This window comes from Convolutriloba macropyga, chromosome 2 (assembly GCF_964194025.1).
Source record: "Convolutriloba macropyga chromosome 2, txConMacr16.3, whole genome shotgun sequence".
NCBI classification, from domain to species: domain Eukaryota; kingdom Metazoa; phylum Xenacoelomorpha; order Acoela; family Convolutidae; genus Convolutriloba; species Convolutriloba macropyga.
The window spans coordinates 16636277-16652550 of NC_134469.1; the positions used below are offsets into that span (position 1 = coordinate 16636277).

At 35.2% G+C, this 16274-nt stretch overlaps 1 protein-coding gene across 1 annotated transcript; it reads right to left on the reverse strand.

Annotated features, from left to right (window-relative positions):
- Positions 1-3642: 3642 nt before the first annotated feature.
- On the reverse strand, positions 3643-15967 carry LOC142357275 (serine hydroxymethyltransferase-like). Its single transcript, XM_075408930.1, has 5 exons — positions 15020-15967; positions 6960-7371; positions 5321-5565; positions 4802-5006; positions 3643-4299 (listed from the first exon to the last, which is right to left on the reverse strand). The coding sequence occupies exons 1-5, from the start codon at positions 15470-15472 to the stop codon at positions 3905-3907; spliced, it is 1710 nt and encodes a 569-aa protein (XP_075265045.1). The 5' UTR covers positions 15473-15967; the 3' UTR covers positions 3643-3904.
- Between the last annotated feature and the right edge of the window lie 307 nt (positions 15968-16274).

A 16274-nucleotide genomic window follows, 5' to 3' on the forward strand; every position in this document is an offset into this window, starting at 1 on the left:
CATCGATGGACACGACGTATTAATAAACGAAGCAGCACAAGTCCTGAAACAATACAAAGAATTTGAATGAAAAACTTAGAATTACTCTACCTGACCAGCAGCTCAATTGAACAATACCAGCAATAACACGAAATCATCTCAAAAAGTTGAGAAACTAAAACAATCAAACAAAATAAACAAAAATATACTCAATGCTAAAACTCTCTTGAAGCTTTTACCCCGGAGGCTTTAACCAATTCTGTCTCTGAAATCGTGTGTATTATATCTGAATAGGCCCTTGAAGATCGTTAACTCAGAAAATGACTATTTTTCAAAAAAAAATCGAATTTTAACGAAATGTTGCCGAAAATCGTGATACTAATATCATCAGAATCATTTCTGTGTCTCTAAAGGCTATCCAGTAACCCAATTCCAAACCATAAAAAATTCATTGGCTCAAAGACCGATAGCAATAGTTTTTAGAATAAATTTCGAAATATAGAAATACGTTCTATTAAAATGTTGAAAACCATTCCATTGCCCCCAGCAACTATGTAATAACATACTATCAAACCCAGAAGGAGGTTACCTGGCGACTGAGGCAAAAAAATTGAAAAAAAAGAAAGGTTTTGAAAAATTTGAAATCTTAAATTGTTGAAAACAACTCCATTGACACTAACAACCATGCATCAACTTTTTTTATCAGACAATGTAACAGGTTTTCTCGCCCTTGAGACTGGACAAATATTGAAAACTGACACAAATTTCAGGAAAACTTAAAAATTGCAGATTTAATGAACAAAAAATGCTAAAACTCGAGACATTGAGATGTTGAAAACCATTCGATTGTTACTAGAAACTGCGCATTGCCCTATTATTAAACCTTAGATGAAATTCCCTTGCCCCTGACTCTGGAAAAATTGAAAAAAGAAAAAATTTTCAAAACTTGAAAAACTGCAAAAATTATTATCAATTTGCGTGTTTGTGTTTGTAGTACCAAAACATATAGCTCAAAATGGTCATAACAAATAATTTTGTCTCGCAAAAGACCTTCATCAACTTTAAAAATTTAAGCCTTAGACTTATTAATAAAAACTCAAAAAAATCACAAAAAACATTTAAAAAAAACCACTATTTTGAGCCCAAAAATTCCCAAATATTACCTCTTAACCTTAAATTAAGGCAATCTCAGCAGCTGCACCACTCTAAGCACTTGAAGACAACAAAAGCTCACTTTGGGCCTCTAATGAAACTTAATTCCCGCTGGGTTTGACCTGTTTATCCCGCTTTGAAAGATCAAAGTCATTGAAAAATGTGTGAAAACATCTTTTAAAAAAACACAGCACCCCAATACAATTCAAATTCTTTGATGAGTAAAAACCACCATTTTTGTCCCCAATAATAGCCACTATCACTTCAAGGCTATTAAAAGAAAAAACTTTTGTTAACTATTTTAAATCAATGTCCTCCAAGTCAATAAAACAGGTACTTATGAAAACCTTAACAGTAATATTTACAAGGGACAAAAGCAACAAATGCAGACACGATTCAAAGGTCACTAAAAATTTAAAATTGATCAGAACAATGAACATTAACACAGAACAATGTCAGAGCAAAGAGAATTACACATCATGTCAATCATAGAAGCAATTAATTATGAATTACATTAGAATACCGACGACTCTTTAAAAAGGTTACGGTACAAGACAGAAAAAAAACACAAACAATCAGGAAAAGTTATGTAATAATAAAACAAAAAGTTCGCAAGTTGAAAAACCATTAGCTATCAACTGTCACTTTCAGTTCAAGAGTTCAAGTCAATTGCGCCTTATTACAGACCGATCGAATCTGTACTCTTGAAGCAAACTAAAATTGTTTTCAAAAAAGTTACAAAAGCAAAGCATTAAAATCATTTAAACTGATTTCTATCAACTGAAACACCCATCAGTTTTTGTTACGTCCCATTTGGAAACCAATAAAGCCAAAAAATCATCTTTAAACCTAAGCAAAAGGACATAAAAAACAATAAAGTGTCAAATTCATTTAAAACTTTATCTATGAATTGAATGTTAACACAGATTCACTTAATTTTCAATTAGAAAGCCATCAAAGCCAGTCTTGATTGAGACAAAGCAGCAGGACCTTAATAATAAGAGCAATTACGGACAAAGTTTTTAAAAAATTGACAAATACTTTCTGAAAACAAAAGGCGTGAAAGTCATAGAAATCTTAAGCTGCCCCCTTAAAGTCTCGTGTAATAATGCAGACGCATTGCTTCTAAGGGATCAAATCTTAATAGAATTTGGGGAATAAAAAAGTGGAAAAAAATCCTGTCAACACGCAGAACTAAACTTAGGCACATCACAACAGCTCCCAATTTAACTAAGTAAACGAAATGATTAACAAAAAAGGCATCTGAAAAAAGCAGAACCTGACTACATTTTATTGAAAAACTTCACCAGCTGTAGCAACTGCAAAAAATGCTCGTCCATGTATGCGGTGCAGTCATTTTTCATTGAAAAAATGAACAAAAACGATTGCAATGGCCATGCACCTAGTTACCACCAAAAAAAACTAAATGATAAGGGAAAAAATTTAAAACTTGCAAAAAAACTACTAAACTTAAAGAAAATCAAATCTTCAAGTATCTGCTGTTGGAGAAACATAAAGAGAATTGTTCTAGGCAAACAATTGAATAGGAAAAGTTACTCTGAAAAGCACAAACAAAGCAGAGCACTTCAAGATTGTCCAAAACGCGTCAAATTTTATAACAATTTTCTTTGAAATTTATTTTAAGAACTTAAAACGAACACAAAACCGTGTGCATGGGGGTCAAATTTTCCCCGTATGTTAACACAAAATCTAACGTCAAATTAATTGCCTTCAAGAGACTTGTCATCATAGGTTCTATCAAAATCTATGTGGGGCGTACGGAGACTAGCTTAAAATTGCTATACCGCAGAGGGGGAAGGATTAGAAATCACAAAAAAGTCCAATAAAAGAAATTATTTTGTAATGTTTTTCCGAAAAACCATTCTCCCCAACCGAAAAAGTGAAAACTAAAAAAAACTCCTTAAATGCTGCACGTTATAAAACGCTCGCTCTGCAAAAATTTTATTCACGTCTACTTTTTCGCCCCTTTTTTCGAAACCAGTATGAAAAACACCGCTGTTGTTTTTTCTCTCATAACTTAACTTCTGTTAAATAATAGTATGAAATAAATGTTTTGTAACGTGCGGCATTGACGTTTACATCCTTTTTGAAAATCACTCGGCCGATTTGAAAAAAAAAGATTACCATTTTTTATTTAAGAGTACCGCAATATAGCTACGCAGGCGAGCGGCTGGCTTCGGTAGTACCCAGCTGTGGCTGAGAGATGATGACACTGTGGAGGGGGGGGAGGGTTGGGAGGTCTTGACGAGAGGGGGTCCAAACCACAAAGTGTAGGGGGGTGGACTGGGAGAGTGTTGGGTGGACTGGGGGAGTGTTGGGGGGGGGGGGGGGGGGGGTGAAAGGGGGTGACTGAGGGTCCAAGAGAACTTAATGACCTCCGAGCGCTCCCTCTTTATCCAGTTTTTGAGGGCGAAAAGTCAAATGAGTACGACAAAAAAATTGACCACAGGACTAATATAATTGCTACTTCGGTTGAGAGCAATTAAAAACTACTATTTGGAATAAATTAATTCGCATTTTGAGTCCAGATCTCGCACAATCAACACAACTAAAATACGAAGGCACTCAAAAAACCAATCCAAAGTAGCACCATTATCATCAAACATTATCTCATACATTAAAACGCAACATCAAAAACTTAGTTACACAAAACAACCTTTGAATTACTTGGGTCAGAATCAATCATTTCATACAGTTTTAAATACGTTCAAAGCTCAAATAGATTAAAATTTAGATCAGAAGAAATACGGAGTTATATGTCATCCAATCCAGGCAATGGAAATTCTCCCGCCCACGCTTGCACCTTATCCTTCAGTGACCCAATCTGCGCCACCGTATCCGCGTCGCTCTCCACAAACTTTTTGAAATCAGCAACAGTCGGACCACATTTCGAAAAGGCCGATTGAGTGATCTTGATTCCTTGGTCAATGAAATCTACAATCTGTGCAAAATCATCTTCAACCAGATCTCTGGAAGTCATGGCAGGAGATCCCAGCCGGAGTCCGCTGGGTCTTAGGGCACTCTTGTCACCAGGGCACGTGTTCTTATTGCATGTGATGCCCGAGAGTTCCAGAACCCGTTCCGCTCTGGCACCGTCCAGGCCAATCGGTCTCAGATCCAGTAGCACCAAGTGATTGTCAGTACCACCTGCAAACAAATATAAGAAGGCAATTCAAAAAAGCTCGAAATATAAAATACAAGCTTCAAGCTGAAGCAATATTTTTTTGACAAACGGTAAATTTGTTTCTCAAAAAAATTAACAATTTTGTTTCGTAAACGGAGGTGAAGTGCTTGACAAATCTCAAGAGGTAAGAAGAGTTACCAGTGATGAGCAGGTAGATCTTGTCCCAAGTCCCGCTAGGACACTAAAAAAATCTGATTGATGCCAGTTTCCAGAATTCTTTATTTTCGGTCGCCTTCAAATCAAACAGGAGAAGACGCACTCACAGCTTCGAGCGGACGTTTTTGAAAACAAGGAGTCTAGATATAATCAATAAAATTTTAGCTGGAGTTTTTAAATCACTTTCAGAGGTAACTGTTTTTCAAGAATTTTTTGGTCAGAGTCGACCTTTCCTGCTTGACTTTTAACTCTATCCTGCAGTTGCCGTCTTCCATCGGAAAGGATCAGTTTTAGGGTTGCTTTTTTAACCTGAGGTGATCTTGTATCCCCTGTTGATCAGCTCTTCGCCCATCTTCTTTGCATTGGCACACACTTGCTTCTGGTACTGGATGAACTGTGGCTCACTCGCCTGTCTGAGAGCAACTGCCAATGCGGCTATTGTGTTGTTGTGAGGACCTCCTTGCAGACCAGGGAACACTGCCTCGTTTATTGGTCTCTCCAAGTTGTACATTATCTGTTAAAAGCACGCCTTCTGTTAACATCGAACAATTTATTGATTCAATGCCCTCCTAGCTTCTTTTACCCAGGTTTACTCGTTCGTTGATCAACTGTTTCAATTTCCTCTCTAAAATCTATTCCTTTATCACTAGCATCTCTAAGAATTGAACCGCTGCAAAAAACTGAAACTTCCAGTTTGGTTTTTCAACATTTGCTCAACACTATATACACTTTATCAGTTAAACCAATTGCTAACACGGGCTCATTTTTGACCAAAGGTATTTTTTTTCGGTCAATCAGTACAGTCAATCAGTTCCAATTTTGACCAACCTGTTCGCCTTTAGCATTGGTGCTTTTGACTCCTTTCCTGAAAAATATCATGCCCGATCGTGGTCCCCTGAGACTTTTGTGGGTTGTGGTCGTTACAACGTCACAGAGTTCAAACGGGTTGGCCACTACGTCCGCTGCAACCAGACCACTCACATGGGCCATGTCTGCCATCAAGTATGCACCCACTGAGTCTGCAATCTTGCGGAATCTGGCATAGTCCAGGTTACGAGAGTAACAGCTGATGCCTATCAAACATAACGGCGTTTCCTAATAACTCCTAAGAAGACCCTTAACTTTTAACTTAATTCCATCTATTTTCAAAAATACAGATCGAAATTTTTCTGATATAAACATACCCGGCAGATTGCCGGAAAATAGCCGCCGTTGATTCCAATAAGCATGATTGGGATTGAAAGAAGAGAAGATATTGAAAAAAAAATTTTTGTACAAAAACATTTTTTAAGTGCGATTTATTTTAATGGCATTTCGTAGTTGAAGATAACGTACTTCTGTTTCTTAGAGAGAGGCTACAGGGGCTACTATCAATACCAATAAGCATTAGAGATGGTAACTAAGACTTATAGGAACGACGTTCAAATAGCGGGCATCTAAAATTGGGCTTTATGGGTTTATCCCGTTTCTACTTCTGACTTCAATTTTTATACTGACTCTGTTCATTTTGAATTGCTTTGCTGAGCAACTGATGTTCAAAATCACTTTTAGCAGAATGAGAGAAGAGAGAAACTAGTCTAGAGAAGTCAAAAAGATATCACGCAAAATGTTGAAAAAGCGGCAAAATGAGGTAAAGCGAAAAATTTTTTTATTCGACGAAGTAAAACATACACGGCAGATTGCCGGAAAATAGCCGCCGTTGATTCCAATAAGCATGATTGGGATTGAACGAATAGAATATATTGAAAAAAAAAGATTTTTGTACAAAAATATTTTTTAAGTCCGATTTATTTTGATGGCATTTCGTAGTTGAACATACTTCTGTTTCTTCGAGAGAGGCTACAGGGGCTACTATCAACACCAATAAGCATTAGAGGTGGTAACTAAGACTTATAGGAACGACGTTCAAATAGCGGGCATCTAAAATTGGGCTTTATGGGTTTATCCCGTTTCTATTTCTGACTTCAATTTTTTATACCGACTCTGTTCATTTTGAATTGCTTTGCTTAGCAACTGATGTTCAAATTCACTTTTAGCAGAATGAGAGAAGAGAGAAACTAGCCTAGAGAAGTCAAAAAGATTTCACGCAAAATGTCGAAAAAGCGGCAAAATGGTAAAGCGAAAAAAAGTTTGACGAAGTAAAAAAAAAATACGAGCGCAATAATAGCCGGCTGAGAAGATGAGGGCGGCTATTAAAAAAAAAAATAGGAGCGCTATAATAGCCGGCTGAGAAGATGAGGCGGCTATTAATAATATCAAACACAAAATTTTTATTGAAAGAGTTGACAATTTCCAAAACCTTATCATTGTTCTGGCTTTACTCCAATTTGATTTTTGATTGGAAACTATAACATATAAGTTGACATCATCAAAACTTTATATTGACTTGAAACTCCAAAGCCTGAAAGAACGGCATAACTATTTGAAACAAGCAGTCACAGCAACCGAACTGCACAATCCCACCAACCTGCAATGATGATTTTGGGTTTGAACAACTTTGCCTGCTCCTCTAATTTGTCATAGTCAATCAGGCCACTCTCTGGATCCACTTTATACGGCAGGGACTCAAAATAGATAGACGTAGCTGAGATCTTTTTCTTCTCCGTGTAGAACCCGTGTGTCAAGTGGCCACCATCGGGAAGATCCAGACCCATAATTCTACCATGAGGTCCTACCAGAGCTGTATACACAGCGAAGTTAGCTGGTGATCCAGAATATGGCTGTACATTGACTCCCCAACTGTCGGAGTCCAGTCGATACGCTTCCAGCGCCCTCTTCTGGCAGAGAAGTTCCATTTGGTCAATGAACTTCTGACCTCCATAATATCTGGTTCCAGGATAGCCTTCTGAGTATCTGTTCTGCATGCAAGATGCCAGCGCCTAAATAGTCCTCAATATAATATCCCACTGCTACATCCCGCTACATAGAACTGCATCTATGTCGCAATGCACTGTAACATTTCATCAGATTTAATCGACCAGAAACTCCAATATCTGTACAACTGTTTCACTCGACTCCACGGGATATCTGTCGATCTGACTAATGAGAAAACGCGACATGAGAAAACTCTAAAGTAACAGATAGCAGCAAGATTAGACCTCATTTTTTTTTAATGTAAATATATATATTTTCTGTTCATACGCGTGCCTAATTTTTGATAAACTGAAATCTAAGATGACGTCTATAGACTTCATCTTAGATTTCCGTTGATGAAAAATAAAGCACGCGAATAAAGAAAAAAAATCTTTAAAAACAGCAGAAATAACGTGACGGACAAATTGCGAAAAAGATACGAAAGGATGAAGAGTTGCTTTTAAGACACCCTGAAAAAATGAAAAAGATCTTTAAAATTGACAAAAATTTCCAACAGAAATACTATAAAATAATAAAAAAAACAATAGAAATACTATATAAAATTTCACTTTGATCACAAGAGTTAAAATTTTACCTTCAACAAGTTTTTTGCAACCCCAATTAAACTAGGGTTTAACGACTGATGGACTAAGGACAGACTTTTTGGGTGATGTATGTCATGCGCGATGAAAATGGTTTATCGCTCTAAAGCAAAACCCAGATTTACTCTAAGAATGAATAGAACTTAAGCTCACATTTAAATGATTCAGAAGCCGAACTGTCCCAAAAGAATCAACTTTTGACTTGAATTCAAACCATTGGAGACGGCTCAAAATTTTGAACCAAACAAATGGCAAATTTTCCAAAACATCTTCAATTTCCTTGAATGTCACTGTAAAGAAACTGAAATTCTATAACCACAACCAAATGCTGTATGACGAATTGCTCTCATACCCATACCACTTAACTTACGTGGGACTCAAGTGGGAAATTTAGATGTCAAACAAGTTCTTGTTCCAATGATTATCTTGTTTGAATAAATGATAGCAAATTAGTAGTGGCGAAAGGAAAGGAACTATAAAGGTTCCCTTACAAATAAAACCAAAATTCTTTCACAATCAAAAAACTATTCAATTGTTCGATTTACAGAAAAGCCTACGCATGGATAAGATGAATTCGATTAGCAATTTCAAAATACATAGGTGAAAATTGTGTTCCTAATTTTCGAAAAAAATTATGAACATTTCTATTGAATTCTTCAACCTGACAAACCATAAACTCTCTAAGTCTCAAATTTTTCCGTGGTGGATTATAACAGAGGAGGTTATTTCGAACAATCTGATTTCCATCTTTTCTTTTCAATAATGAATTTGGTTGATTTGATGTTAATTCGACGGAACCGGTATATTTTTAGGTTTATATATCTCCGCGGTTTTGAAAAAAAAATTGAAATGATTAGTTTTGACAAAATTAGAAATGTTCGCAAATACAACTCTTAGAAGTTAAAAAGGAGTACATTTTTCCGCTTTTAGTTTTACACTTTGAAAAATGATATTTATTATTTTGAGATCTCGGTCTTTAAATTGGTGCAGGTCTACTATTTTCCAAAAATCTGTTCAATACAGAGACAGAGACTGATAAGAAAGTATTCTCTAACGAAAGGTTGATAACATTTTCAAAATTTTTGGTCAAATAGTTCAAACTGTTAAATTTTAAGCTTGAAACTATAAAGAATTAACCGTGACCAATGAAAATCAATTAAACCTAACTAAATATACAACAAATTTCTCCGTTCGTTATCTTCAATTGCAACGCGATCTGTCACCCCCCTCCACAAGGAAAAAGTGTTTTTTTTCCACCAACATCCGTAAAAGGTAATAAAATTATTTTGAATATTTGTGGGAACCAGTACAAACAAATTTGGCAGATTGCCAGAAAACAGCCGCAAAAGATTTGTAGATCTGCAATCTCAAAAAAATATTCAAAAGAAATTTGTCATTAAATGCTGAGATGTTAAATTTTCATTATAAATCTGTATAACTTATTGCTGCTTCTATTAGCAGCTCTTAAATAACCGCCAATTTAAGTGACACACACTTGACATTTCATTTCCGAATTAAAGTCAATTTCAGAGTGAGGAAGTCATTTTTGAGAGTGAGGTAAGACACGTGTGACACAAAACTCATTCACGCGAATGAACAACAAATTGCTCCAATAAGAGTGAAAAATGACGTCATCCACGCAATTCAGTTGGAATTGCATGATGAGCAAAACAGAACAAAAGGCAGATTTGAAGTTGTTGACGTCATATGGTCGTAACAAAAATCTTGACCACGAAAAAGAATAGCCGCAAAAATTCCGGAAACGACTCGAAGATTTGTCTTCGGGGAAAGGTCACCTTTTAAATCAACTGGCACTCTGACTACTAAAAACAAAAAAAAATCAGTCAAAAATGGAGATAGCCAACTGAACTGAACTAAAAACATCAGTACTCGTATTTATAAAACAAGCGATATTTCTTGGACGCAATTGGTAAATATCGAAGTAGGCGAGCAGCAAAACTAAAGCTAAGTTAGGCTCCCAAAACTTTATTTTGGAATACTACAAGAATTGACCAAAAAATAGTACAAAAATTATCAATTTCCATGAATTCTCTTAATCGAAACACCATTTTAAAATATAAAAAACAGTATTCAATTGGTAACTACATAAATTTTGTCGCCTTAACTAAAAACATTAGCCGAATCACAATGAACGCGATAAAACCAAAACGACCCGAAAACAATCAAATCGAAATTAGTCAAGAAAAAGACTAAAGAGACAGAACAATATTAAAACGCAAAAATTCATAAGTTAACAAAACCAAGCCCTAAGAAGACGTGCAGAAAAAGTGTTGTTCAAAATTTTACAAAAAAAACAGTAATCAATTGGTAACTAAAAAATCTTTGTCGCCTTAACCAAAAAAATTAGCCGTCGGTTTATATCACAATGAACGCGATAAAGATAAACAATGAGCAAAAAATAATCAAATCAAAACTAATCATGAAAGACTAAAAAAGAAAGAACAACATTCAAAAGCAAAAATTCAGAAGTCACCAAAACCAAGCCCCCCTAAGAAGACGTGCATAAAACGTGTTGTCAAAAGTTTGTGAAAACAAGCTAGCAAAACCTCAGTGCCATATGTAAATTTTTTTGTAAATATAACTTTTCTGTTCATTCGCGTGCCTAATTTTCGACAAACTGAAATCTACGATGACGTCTAGAGACTTCAACTTAGATTTCCAAAAGCTCCTAGATAAAAAACCATGCGAATGAACAAAATATATTTTCAATAAAAGCAGAAAAAAGGACATATTTAGAAAAAGCTACCAAAGGATGAAGAGTTACCTTTCAGACACCCTGAAAAAATGAAAAAGACCAAACATTCTGGCAGAGAAGTTCCATTTGGTCAATGAACTTCTGACCTCCATAATATCTGGTTCCAGGATAGCCTTCTGAGTATCTGTTCTGCATGCAAGATGCCAGCGCCTAAATAGTCCTCAATATAATATCCCACTGCTACATCCCGCTACATAGAACTGCATCTATGTCGCAATGCACTGTAACATTTCATCAGATTTAATCGACCAGAAACTCCAATATCTGTACAACTGTTTCACTCGACTCCACGGGATATCTGTCGATCTGACTAATGAGAAAACGCGACATGAGAAAACTCTAAAGTAACAGATAGCAGCAAGATTAGACCTCATTTTTTTTTAATGTAAATATATATATTTTCTGTTCATACGCGTGCCTAATTTTTGATAAACTGAAATCTAAGATGACGTCTATAGACTTCATCTTAGATTTCCGTTGATGAAAAATAAAGCACGCGAATAAAGAAAAAAAATCTTTAAAAACAGCAGAAATAACGTGACGGACAAATTGCGAAAAAGATACGAAAGGATGAAGAGTTGCTTTTAAGACACCCTGAAAAAATGAAAAAGATCTTTAAAATTGACAAAAATTTCCAACAGAAATACTATAAAATAATAAAAAAAACAATAGAAATACTATATAAAATTTCACTTTGATCACAAGAGTTAAAATTTTACCTTCAACAAGTTTTTTGCAACCCCAATTAAACTAGAGTTTAACGACTGATGGACTAAGGACAGACTTTTTGGGTGATGTATGTCATGCGCGATGAAAATGGCTTATCGCTCTAAGGCAAAACCCAGATTTACTCTAAGAATGAATAGAATTTAAGCTCACATTTAAATGATTCAGATGCCAAAATGTCACAAAAGAATCAACCTTTGACTTGAATTCAAACCACGGAAGACGGCTCAAAATTTTGAACGAAACAAATGGCAAATTTTCCAAAACGTCTTCAATTTCCTTGAATGTCACTGTAAAGAAACTGAAATTCTATAACCACAACCAAATGCTGTATGACGAATTGCTCTCATACCCATACCACTTTATTTACGTGGGACTCAAGCGGGAAATTTAGTTGTCAAACAAGTTCGTGTTCCAATGATTAACTTGTTTTGAATAAAAGATAGCCAATTAGTAGTGGGGAAAGGAAAACTATAAAGGTTCCCTCACAAATAAAACTAAATTTGTTTCACAATCAATTGTTCGATTTACAGAAATGCCTACGGCTGGATAACATGAATTCGATGAGCAATTTCAACACATTGGTGAGAAATTTCTTCCTAATTTTCGAAAAGAATTATGAACATTTGTATTACTTTTTTTAACCTGGCAAACCATAAATTCTATCTCAAATTTTTCTGTGGTGCATTATACTAGAGGAGGTTAGTTCGAACAATCTGCTCTGACAATATACAGAAAAAATGAAAAAGATTTCAATCTTTTCTTTTCAATAATGAATTTGGTTGATGTGATGTTCACTCCATGGAACCTGTTTATTGTTAGGTTTATATATATATCCGCGGTTTTGAAAAAACAATGAAACGGTTAGTTTTGACAAAATCAGAAGAAATGTTTGCAAAAACAACTCTAGAATTTTGAGCGGAGTACATTTTTCCGCTTTGTTTTACAATTTGAAAAATGATATTTGCTATTTTGAGAGCTCGGTCTTTAAATTGCTTCCGGTCTACTCTTTTTCAAAACCTGTTTAATACAGAGAAAAATTGGTTCTTATAAAAATTCAATCAGCAGAAAACAGACTGATAAGAAAGTATTCTCTAACGAAATGTTGAAACATTTTAGAAACTTTTGGTCAAATAAATCAAACCGTTTGTTATCTTCAAATTCAACACGATCTGTCACCCCCCTTCACAAGGAAAAAGTGTTTTTTTTCCACCAACATCCGTAAAAGGTAATAAAATTATTTTGAATATTTGAGGGAACCAGTACAAACAAATTTGGCAGATTGCCAGAAAACAGCCGCAAAGGATTTGTAGATCTGCAATCTCAAAAAAATATTCAAAGAAAAAGACAAAAGAAATTTGTCATTAAATGCTGAGATGTTAAATTTTCATTATGAATCTGTATCACTTATTGCTGCTTCTATTAGCTTCTCTTAAATAACCTGCAATTAAAGTGACACACACTCACTTGACCTTTTACTTCGGAATTAAATTTAAAAGTCAATTTCAGACTGAGGAAGCCATTTGACAAAAAACTCATTGACGCGAATGAACAAAAAAACTCGCTGTATTAAGAGTGAAAATGACGTCAGGCACGCAATGCAGTTGGAATTGCATGATTAACAAAACTGAACAAAAGGCAGATTTTCAGAGGTTGTGACATCATATGGTCGTAACAAAAATCTTGACAAAAAACAACAGCCGCACAAATTCCGGAAACGACTCAAAGGTTTGTCTTCGGGAAAAGGTTACCTTTTAAATCAACTGGCACTCTGACTACTAAAAACAAAAAAAATAGTCAAAAATGGAGATAGCCCATAAAACCAACTGAACTAAAAACAACAGTACTCGTATTTATAAAACAAGCCAAATTTTTTTGGACGGAATTGGTAAATACCGAATTAGGCGAGCAGCAAAACTAAAGCTAAGTTAGGCTCCCAAAACTTTATTTTGGAATACTACAAGAATTGACCAAAAAATATTACAAAAATTATCAATTTCCATGAATTCTCTTAATCGAAACACCATTTTAAAATATAAAAAACAGTATTCAATTGGTAACTACATAAACTTTGTCGCCTTAACTAAAAACATTAGCCGAATCACAATGAACGCGATAAAACCAAAACGACCCGAAAACAATCAAATCGAAATTAGTCAAGAAAATGACTAAAGAGACAGAACAATATTCAAACGCAAAAATTCATAAGTTAACAAAACCAAGCCCTAAGAAGACGTGCAGAAAAAGTGTTGTTCAAAATTTATAAAAGCGAGCTAGCAAAACCTCAGTGCCATATGTTAAATACAAAACATTGCGAACAAAAATGTTCGCTTAACGAAAATTTTTCCACACCTACTTTTCTCGCTCTCTCTCTCTCTCTCAAAATTATATAATAAACAAAAAACCACTCTCTCATCTCTCCCCTTTTCAGCAATTTGAGCTATACACTTTATTTTCACGCCTTTCACTTCCTGTTTCAAATACACTCCAACAAAATTACTGAACATACTCGAAGATACTTCCGCCAACAAGTAACCTGTCGAATAACTAGTTTCGGATCGTAGTGAGCATCAAAGACGAGAGAAGACAAAATTTAACTAAAAAGTAATTTAAACCAAAAACAAAAATTCAATTAAATTTTGTAATTTGTACATGTACAAATACGAAGTAAAAACAATATTTCAAGAAAGGCAAAAACACGGGAAACAACTTACTTGATCACACAAATTCGGAAAAGAGCCAAAAAAACATTTCCAATTTTGAAAAATACAAAAGATCGAAAATTTCCAGTTTTTCGCAATTTTTGTCAAAATTCAAAATAGATCTTTTGGTACCAAAAACCTGTATTTAAATTGTAATAGAAACTGCCCACGAGCATTAAGCTTACATTCAGTGAAAAATAAATTCAATACAATACAATAATAGGCCAGAAACTGCTAAAAAAGGGCCGTAAAACCCGAGAATTAGTTGAAAAACCTTAAAATTAGCTTAAAACTCCCTTTAATTACCAAAAACCTTCGAAACGCTATCAAAATAATCTTAAAACTATAACTTAAGTCTGAAATAAACTCTTAGACAACATAGAAGTTTCAAAAAACAAAGAAAAACGCTTCAAAATACCGCACGTGAACAAAGAAATGTGCTTGCCTAGCGAAAATTTTTTCAAACCTACATTTCTCGCTCTGTTTCAAAAGAAGGCATGAACAAAAGAACCACCCTCTCTTTTCTCCGCCCTTCGAATTTGTTCACTAAAACAATTTTTATCTTTATTCACTCCCTGAACTTCCGGTTTTCTTGCTCGCTCACTTATCGAAAAAACAGAAAACCATAAAGCCTCTTCGAGTCATAAAAAAGACGCTCCACCAATACTCCTCTTCGAGTCGTAAAAAACACATAGAAGGCCAATAATAGCCCCAGCTATCGCTGTGCGGCTGTTAAAGATGCAATTAATAAAGGCTTTCGGTTCTTTCCCAATCGTTCACTTTTGATTTACCACGCCGCAATATACTATCTTAACCCCGTCAACAGCTCGTCGGCTACAATTAACAGGAATAAATTTTACCATCTCACCTGAAGAACCGCCCTTGATGCGAAGTTCTCGGATGCAATCAGCTCAATTTCGTACCTCTGGCGCTTTTTCTCATTCAACATTATCTGGTACACATCGGGATCATCATTACTCAGTTCTTTATCACTGATTGAGTACGAGTGTTTCCACCTGTTCAACACTTTCGAATGGTTCCCATTCAGTTCTTCTTTCCCGTTGGAAAGAACTCCATTGCTCGCGTGCGGGGATGACGTATTAACCATATTTCCTGATCTATAGAAGTGACAATAACTTCGGCTAAAGTGTAAATTAATAGATGAAGGTTTAACAGCCCTGTGAAAAGAATGTGAAATGTTAAAAATAGGGCTAAGAGGGTTAGTTTCAGATAGATAAGACAAAGATAATATAGTTTTGACAGATTGTGTTAGAGTAGAAGTAGCAGCTCTAGATAAAGAGCTTCGCGTGGCTTGAATCATTTGGCTCTGAAAGAAGCGATGCGCTATGTCGGACACCGCTTTTGAACTACTAATTTCGCCAGATTACAAATGAGAATGTTGTGATAAAACCCTTCTTAACTAAGTACACCTTATTCACTGACATGAAACAAATAAGCGTTCACAGTTGAGCTTCTGAGCTAAGATTTGTATCAAACATACAGGAAATTCAACTACTGTGAGTTTTACATGTGCATTTTGATAACAGATCTGCTATTGTAGGCACTTCTTAATACTATAAAGCGATTGAAGCCATCTCAGGTGGCGGCCATGTTGAGTCAAAATAATATTGCCCAAACACCCTCCCTTGTTATACTGATATATGCATTACGCTTTAAACCAGTTTCTATTGACCTTCAAATTGTCAGCATCACATCTTGACACAGCAGATTTCATTTATGAATTATCGAGAACTAGATCAGGATTCACAGCAGATGTCAAACACTCTTTGTTTTGAGACAAAATTTTTAGATATAACATTTTCAGGCATATCATTAGCTGTAATTCTGAAAAAAGTGAGCCATATTCACCACATATATACGAGCAACTACCCATATTGTTTGTATAATTTGTAATGTGAATAGCAAATCTAATTAGTCATACGCGTTAAGGTAAAAACTGAAAAGCTTCAGAACAAAATTTTCACACACTCCAAGAACCTCAATCTCTGCGCCCTCAGTTACTATTTGTTATCTCAATCTGGACCACTTCAAAACAAAAATAAAAATTATGATAACTTATAATTATGGACTAGCTTGAGAAGTAACCCTATATATTCAGATAA